Genomic DNA, 8,168 nt, shown 5'->3' with positions numbered 1-8,168 from the left:
TCCGCCCTTTCCCGGCCCCGCGGCCGCCGCTTTCCCCCCCGCGCCCGGCCACGCGCTGTGCCCAGCCGCCCTGCAGCCGGGCTCTGGCGGCCTCGCCAACCTGGGCAGCAGCGGCAGCTCCAGCGGAGCCGCCAGTGAGGGCGGCCACTCCAGCGACAGCGGAGACGAGGTGAGCTCTCCCCCGCCCCGAACCCCGCGCGGACGACTTCGCCGGGATGCGGCCGCCGCTCTCCCCGACGGCTGATCCGCTCCCGCCGACGCTGCCCGACCCTGAGAACGTCGCGTGTCGGTCCCGCCGCGGCCGTCCGACTCTGCGCGGGGCCGCGGTGAGCGCTGCTCGCGATGGGGTCGGGCTGCTCCCGGTTTCCCGGCCGTCGGGGCCCCGCGGCTGCGGCTCGGGCAGCGCTTCCTCGCCCCAGCGACGTTCGCTCGCGCGGCGCGGCTGCCTCCGACGTCGAGGCGCGCGCGTGTGCAGCTTTGCGGTCTGCGGGACTTCTGAGGTTTTTAACGTTCGGAGGAAAGGAGAACTATAAAGGCTCCGGGTGGCCGTGCGACATGCCCGGCTGCAGCCCTCGAGGCTGCGGTGGGAGTCCCCGTGCCTGTACTCTTGAGAAGATCCCAAGGGGCCCTTCGTCCGCTGTGCCCGCAGCGTAGCGGGACATTTCTCTGCCGTGGAGGCAGGGAGATCTTCGGATGTCTCGGAGCGTTCGGCCCCTGCGGACTGTGGGTCCCGTCGGACCGCGCTCTGCGCTCTGCCCCGCTCCGCCTCCGAGCATCGCACTGGGGACGGACACCGCGTGCGTCCCCATGGGCGGCACCCACGGGTGGCTGACCGGCAGTTGTGCTTTGGGGGTTTTGAAGTTTTTTCTCGGCGTCGCGTAGAAGCGTCCATCCCAGGTAGATGGGCGCCGGGGTCAGCAGCGGCGGGGTTGGATGGCGATCGTTTCAAAGTTTCTGCGTGTTTTCTCTGCGTGGGCCGGCCGCTTTTGTGTGAGCAGCCGCAGCACGGCAGGGCTCCCGAGCCCGGTGGAAAGAGCCGGGGATGCTCCTGGCTCCCCGGGGTCGGCGAACGCGAGCGGTTAAGGCTGACGCTTGCCGGCAGGAGGCATGTATGTAAAAGCCAAAAACCTGCTGCGAATGTGTAACTGGGTAAAAGGGTTGCGAAATGCCCACGGCAGCACTTGAGGCTGTAGCGGTGGCAGGAAGCCGATGCGCTCGGGAGAGCGGCCGTCCCGAAGTGCAGATCCTGGCTGGGGGAGCCTCGCGAACCACGCGGCTGTCCTCACCCGCGGTATCTCGGGCCACTCACCGTGTGTCTGCTTCTGCCCCTGACAGGATGCGCCGACCTCAGAGGAACTGGAACAGTTTGCCAAGGACCTCAAGCACAAGCGCATCATGCTGGGCTTCACACAGGCTGACGTGGGGCTGGCTCTGGGCACGCTCTATGGTAAGAGGGGAACCCAGTGACCCAACTGAGAGAGCACCGTGCTGGAACCGGGTCCCCGAGGAAGGGGATCCTGGGGGCTGCGGGCTCAGCGCTGCTCCCGGGGGGGGGGCACAGGTCGGGGACCACGGTTTGGGGGAGCTGTGCGTGATGTGTGACCTCCCCGTGCAGGGAAGATGTTCAGCCAAACCACCATCTGCCGCTTCGAAGCTCTCCAGCTCAGCTTTAAGAACATGTGCAAGCTGAAGCCGCTGCTGCAGCGTTGGCTCAACGAGGCAGAGAACACGGACAACATGCAGGAGGTACAAGGCAGAAAATGCATCTGTCTCCCCTATGTCTGCAGGGTTCAGTGGTGGGGTGCTGGGAGTGGGGTTGGCTGCAGGGAGTGAAGCAGCACTCTGAGCTTTTACTGCATCTCTGAGGCTGTGCTGGCACAATTACAGGGAGAAAGCCTTTCCCTCGCAGAGCCCTGCAGCCAGCTGTGCCTGTCTGTGTGGGGGAACATGGACAGCCCTGGGTCACCCTGTGACCAAGTGTGGGGTCTCTTACTTCCAGATGTGCAATGCAGAGCAAGTGCTGGCCCAAGCCCGGAAGAGAAAACGTAGGACCAGCATTGAGACCAACGTGAAGGGAACACTGGAGAGCTTCTTCCGCAAATGCGTGAAGCCCAGTCCTCAGGAGATCTCCCAGATTGCCGAGGACCTCAACCTGGACAAAGACGTAGGTTTGGCAGGGCGGGGAGGGCGAGGGGGGTCCCACACAGCTTCAGCTCCTGGGCGCCCTGTGGGGCCGGTTTGGTGCCAGGAGGTGGGAGGGTGGCTGCGCTAGGCGCCCACCAGGCACTCACTGCGCAGTGCCGCAGAGCCCCACTCATCCTTGCCCCTCCTCCCATCTCCCCTCCCTCACAGGTTGTCCGGGTCTGGTTCTGCAACCGGCGTCAGAAAGGCAAGCGGCTGCTGCTGCCCTTTGGCAACGAGTCAGAGGGCGTGATGTACGACATGAACCAGTCCCTGGTGCCGCCTGGTCTGCCCATCCCAGTGACATCCCAGGGCTACAGCCTGGCACCGTCCCCCCCCGTCTACATGCCACCTTTCCACAAGGCTGAGATGTTCCCCCCGCCTCTGCAGCCCGGGATCTCCATGAACAACAGCAGCCACTGAACAGCAGCGGGGGGCAGGCAGCAGTGCACGCATCCAGAGGCAGCGTCCCCCCCCCAGCCCTTCCCCGCCATGTGAGCGCTGTCCCAGCAGCGGCCCTGTGTGGGGTCAGCCCCTCCTGGCTCCCCCCTCCCTGTTACCTGCCTGGGGCCAGGGGGAGCCGCCTGTGCCAGGCCCCAGCCGAGCTCCTCTCCTGCGAGAACCAGAAAAAAGCATTTCTTAAATTGTTTTGGGGGTTGGGGGAGGGGGATTTGTTGTTTCTGGTTTTGGTATTTTTTTTAATGGTTTTGATTGTATTTCTAGTTTTTGAAAGGTGAAAATATCTTTGTAGTGATGGCTAGTTTCCCAGCTGCCTCCTCCCTGCCGTGTAGAGCAGGGCTGGGGTGCTGCGGGGCGGGGGGCTCCTGCAGGCTCTGCGCCTGTCCGGGCAGCCGGGGGGAGCCGAGGGCCGTGATGGTGCTGGGGGAGCCCGGCAGTCCCCACCCCCCTGCCCACAGCACAGGAGGAGGGGTTGTGTTGCACCCGCTGTGGGCAGAGTAGGGGGCAGGGAAGGCTGTGAGCCCACAGTGTCACCATGGAGCCAGTGGGGCTGACACCATCCTGTCCATGCTGCTAGCACCCCGTGCCTTTGAGCCTGCTGTAGTTGACGATTTATTTTTTTTTTCCTTTAATCATATTCCCTCTGGCAATTAAATAAATCTCAGTGTTTTGGGGCACGAGAGCTAGTCAGCCCCTTCCTTTCTTTGCCTTTCTTTGCCAGGCCAGTCCAGCTCTGTGTGGTGTGGGTGGGCTGATGTCTGTGTCCTGGCAGGAGCTCTGCAGAACGGCAGCATTCCAGATTGCAGCAGAGCTGCTGCTTCGTGCTGCCCCAGGCTGCTTGGGTCAGTGGGTGCTGGCCCTGGGGCTGCCCTGTGCTGTGGGACCAATAACCCGTGCACAGCTCCAGGGCTGGGTTGCAGATCAGTGGGAGCACACCGTCTTTTCCTCTGCAAAAGCAGACATGTTAAGGAATATGTGTGTGTATGGAGTGGGAGGGGGTTACTTTCCACGCCTACAGGGCTGCTGTTTTTTCTGTAGCTGCTCTTAGGAAAGGTGGAAACTCAGCCTGGTGAGGGACATTGGTGCTGGTGTGCAAGTGGTGCCCAAACCAGGAGCGGGACACTGCCAGGGGCTGATACCTCAAGCAATGAAGTGACCAGAGCTCCGAAACTTCTGAAAAGCCCCTTATTTAGTTCAGTTGGTGCAAGTAAACGATGCTCTTTGCCCTTTGGAGCTAGTTTATACCCTTGCTCCTTTGTGCTGTGCAGCACAGTTGGTGCAGGCTGCTGCTTGGGGTACCTGGGGATTCTGAAAAGGGGAGCAGTGGAAGCCCAGGCTGCATGCCAGCCCCACAGGGCAGCACCCCGTTGGCTCACCCTTGTAGGTAAAGAACTGAGGGGATGCACGGTGAGGGCCGGGGGATGCACAAAGCAAGACAGGGACAGATCAGGATTATCGCAGCCCTGTCGTGCCATCACCCAGTCTCAACATCTGCTGCTGGACCCAGACAGGGGCTTCTTGATGTGTGCGGAGGCTGCCTGGGGTGCGGGTTGGCCACAGAGCAGGCTCAGGGTGCAGGCATAGGAGCAGGCAGTGCCAAGTGGGTGAGTGAGTGAGAAACCACAGCCATTCTGCCCTGAGTCGCCTTGCACTGAGCAGGCTGTGATTGCTCTCAAGAGCATCCTGCTGGCACTGTGACATCTGTGGTGAGAGCGGGGTGGGAGAAATGGGTGCTGCAAGGCTGTGCTAGTGCAGAATTTGGGGCACAGTAACAAGGTCCCCTCCTTGGCTGCAGGGTGCTGGGCCCCCAGCAGGATGTGGCTTCTCTCCTCGAGGTACAGGAGGGGTTGGCTCCCCCACCAAGCCAGAAATGCCACTGCAGAGGGAGCTTCTGCCACTGTGGAGTCATTGCTCAGATAGTGGGGGGAGCACAGAGCAATAGTAGGGCATAGGGGAAAGGGGAGGCTGGGGGCTCCTAGTGCCCCTGGCTGCCCTCAGCCCTGCCCAGGCCTCGAGAGATGAGCAGAGCCCCAGGAAATCTGTGCTGTTTATTTCCAAAGCACCCTGTTGTTGCACGGTGGGGGAGGTCAGCATGGGCTGGTCGTGGTGTGCGGGAAGTTCTGTCACATGGCATTGCACAAGGTCACAGTGTGGCAACAGTGGGGCCAGGATGAGGTCCCACGTCCTCCCTCCCTGACATCCTGTTCTCAAGGACCACTCTGCCACCCCAACGCACCCCTGATGTCTCTGGCAGTGCCAGCCCTGCGCTAGGTGTTGAACCAGCTCTGCAGGTTGGGATAGAGGCGGCCCTGGGACAGGTGGGGGTGCACGGCACAGATGGTGCAGATGCGCTCCCTCCAATCTGCATAGAGCTTCACGCTGTACCTCTTCTGCCACGCAAAGAACTGCTGGTAGCGACTGGAGTTCATGGTCTTCAGGAAGGTGGCCAAATCCTCCAGGGAACCGAAGTCGTCGACGTGGATGAATGAGTCTGCAGGGATGAACTGCTCGTAGTTGGCCCGGGGGGGGCCCAGCACCACCGGCACGGTGCCAGCCAGCAGAGAGTTCCTCCAGAGCTTCTCAGTGATGTAGTCCTGGTGGATGGAGTTCTCAAAGGCCAGGTAGAACTTGGATTTGGATGTCGTGGGCAAAAGGCAGTCCTTGCAAAGCGGCTTCTTGGCTGCTTTCCCATAGAGGTTCACGTGGAGATACCTGGACAGGTTCTTATAGACTTCAGCTCTCTTCTGAGTCCTGTGATAGTTGCTGATAACCCAGGACACCAAGTTGGTCTTTGTGGGGATGCTCACAGTGGCTGACCGGTTGGGCACCAGCTTGCCATAGGGCATGAAGATGTCCGAGTCCCGCCTGTAGGTCATCACCCAGTTGAAGGTCTGGTTCCATCCTGCTAACGCTCTCGTGTTGGTGGGGGACTCCAGGGACACCCAGACCCAGCCCTGCCCATGCGGTCTGTCCCGGGGCAGCTTGTCCCGGCCCCGCGGGAGGGTGGTGTGAAGGAACACCACCACGTCAGCCTGGCTCAGGAGCCGCCGCTCCGTGCTGAGCCGGCAGCCCGCGATGCCGTACTGCTCACGGCAGACATCCCTGCTGAGGTCTGGGACCTGCCTCGAGGGCCATTCCCACACCAGGACCGTCAGCGCCTTCGTGTGCTTGAGGGCTTTGTCAGAGCTGTTGGGTGAGCGGATGAAGCACTTCAGGTTCCAGAGCACGGTGACCAACAGCCCTGCAGTTATGGCTGCCTTCACACTGGGCCGGCCCCACAACCACCGCAGCAGCAGTGCCCTGGACATGGTGCCTGCGGTCTGCTGGCAGCTCCCTGGACAGAGAAGAGGCCCGTGAGGGCCATCAGCTGAACCACCCAGCAGGGGGACACAGGGCAGAGGGTTGGTGGGGTTGGAGGAGGACTTCTCTGTGCTTCCTCCACCCAAACCCTATGGGGTTCAAGCGTAGCAGAGCGCATTGGGAACCCGGTGACACTGACCCCTGTGTGCCCACAGCACCTGCACCAGGGAAAAGTCCCACATGCAAAAGATCAAAAGGCTATGCCCAAGTCTACCTGGCAGGGCATGAAGAACAGGAGCCATCCTGTCCCCATCACTGCCCACAGCACCCCAGCACTGTCACATCACTCCCACATGCCCCTCCAGTGCCCCCATCTCTGGAGCGAGCAGTGATCTACCGAAGGGCACACAGAGCAGCATCCACCTGTGCTCTGGTCACAGCTGATGTGCACCACTCTCAGTGACACACACAAGGCATGTTTGCCTTGCCACTTGCCTCCCACCTCAATTTCCCCATCTGATGAATGGACACAGCCCCTCTCCACACTTCTCGTTTTGCCTGGGGGGAGTTGAGATTGGGATGCAGCCAGGTTTGCTGCAGCAGAGCCCAAGAGGAATGTGGTGTTCTTCCTGGGGGCTGCAGGATGGAGATATGCACCAGGGATGAGGGGGTGATCTGGGTCCTGCCCCACTGCTGGGGGCAGGGAGCTGCAGGAAATGCCCATACTCCATGGCAAAGCCCCAGCTGTGAGCACACAGACAGATTTGCCCTCAAGACGTTCCTGGGAGCAACTGGCAAGTCCCAAACCTCAAGGCCAGAGTGCAGTGTCCTGTTCAAAACTTGTCCTCCTCACCCCGCACCCTCGTGCAGCAAAGGCAGTGCTCTTGCTGGCCTCAGTGTGTCTCCCCAGACCCCAAGCCATCCAGGCTGAGAGCTTGCCAAGGGCGCCTCAACGCCCATCCTTTATTTCCAGTGTGTCCCAGGTCCCTAGCCAGCAGGGCAGTGGGGGCTGCAGGCAGAGGGCCCTTCAGCTCCATAGGGCTGCAGCAGAGCTCAGCCCACAGGCGCAGGCCAGGGGTGGCTGCGGGGCTGTGAGGGGATTGCTCAAAACCCCCCCGAGTGTCAGTCCCAGGTGCTGTACAGCAGGACTCCCTGGTTTTGCTGTGTCAGGTTGATGCTGGGTGGCAGGCCATGCGGCAAGCTGCAGAGCAGTTCCCCAGTTCTGCTCCCCCACAGTTCGGCAGCCTGCACTTCTGCTTGTGCTGCAGCCACATTCCTGGCAGGGCTCGGAGCCTGCAGGCTGCCTGCTGCATTCAGCACAAAGACCGTTTCCTTTCTGGGGAGCCCCCCCCCTCAAAGCCCACTGGATGCCTCTGACCCGCTGCTAGCCAGGGGTGCTGGCCCCTCTAATTTCAGAGGGCTGAGGAAGAGGTTGCTCCACTTTCTCAGCTGAGCTGCAGCAGCTTTGCTTTTGAAAATCCCTTCCCTGCTTTGGCCTGCTCGGTCTGTCATGCTAAAATACACGAGCTAAGTTTAGGCTTCAGAAGAAAATCATCATCCGCAGAAGGGAGGGCTGGGAAAGCTCTGCATGCTCTGCACACTGCGTGCAGGGCATGGCCCCCCACCTGCCTGTCCCCGCAGAGGGGACACTGCCCCGCTTTGGAGGGATGCTCTGGGGGCCTGCTGCCAGGCTGGCAGTGCCACAAGTCAATGCACTGCTCAGCCCCAAGCCCGGTGCATGGCAGTGCTCGCGCGTGGGCTCACTTACCAGGGAAGGGACCGTGGCACAGCGCGGCACGGCGCAGCCAGGGAAGGTGACGGCTGTCTGGGTGCCACGGGCAGCTGCTGGCTCTGGCCTGAAGTACTCGAGGGCTTCCTCTTTTCTGTGGTTTTGCTGGTTTTGCTGTGCAACTGCCTCTCACAGGGATCCTTCCTGGTATCAGAACTCTCTGAGCACTTCCCCCCATGCAGAACGGGTGGCAGTGTCAACCTTGGATGGGTGCATGCCCATGGCCAGATGTGTGCCTGTGCCAGATGGGATCCTGCTGCCCCATGCAGTGTGCTGGCAGCCCAGCGGACACCACCCTCCCAGCTCCCTGTGCTGGATGTCCTGCCAACCACCCTCCCGCTTCCTCTCTTCTCCTTGGCATGGCTGTGGCTCTGGGGGATCTTTGCAGAAGAGGCATTTGACCCTTTGTAGGGTTTCATTCTGCAAAGTGGTTTCTGAT

The 8,168-nt window shown here is 61.4% G+C and overlaps 2 protein-coding genes across 2 annotated transcripts; one reads left to right on the top strand and one right to left on the bottom strand.

Annotated features, from left to right (window-relative positions):
* Position 1: 1 nt before the first annotated feature.
* Positions 2–2,933, top strand: LOC122184357 (POU domain, class 5, transcription factor 3; the record flags this gene model as incomplete). The annotated part of the gene is made up of 5 exons (XM_042879262.1): positions 2–169; positions 1,336–1,447; positions 1,616–1,746; positions 2,000–2,164; positions 2,353–2,933. Coding segments are annotated over 5 exons (828 nt in total), but the record flags the coding sequence as incomplete, so codon positions are not given.
* Positions 2,934–4,677: 1,744 nt separating this feature from the next.
* On the bottom strand, positions 4,678–6,759 carry FUT7 (fucosyltransferase 7). The gene has a single exon (XM_042879318.1). It carries the CDS (start codon positions 5,946–5,948, stop codon positions 4,908–4,910), a length of 1,041 nt encoding a protein of 346 aa, XP_042735252.1. The 5' UTR covers positions 5,949–6,759; the 3' UTR covers positions 4,678–4,907.
* Positions 6,760–8,168: the final 1,409 nt, after the last annotated feature.

Source organism: Lagopus leucura, unplaced genomic scaffold (assembly GCF_019238085.1).
Source record: "Lagopus leucura isolate 7727_CA_CO unplaced genomic scaffold, USGS_WTPT01 Super-Scaffold_100022, whole genome shotgun sequence".
In the NCBI taxonomy this organism is placed as follows: Eukaryota; Metazoa; Chordata; class Aves; order Galliformes; family Phasianidae; genus Lagopus; species Lagopus leucura.
This window is presented reverse-complemented; position numbering and strand designations above follow the sequence as displayed.

Coding starts and splice junctions, on each gene's coding strand:
- FUT7 (XM_042879318.1), bottom strand. CDS start 5,948: ATGTCCAGGGCACTGCTGCTGCGGTGGTTGTGGGGCCGGCCCAGTGTG.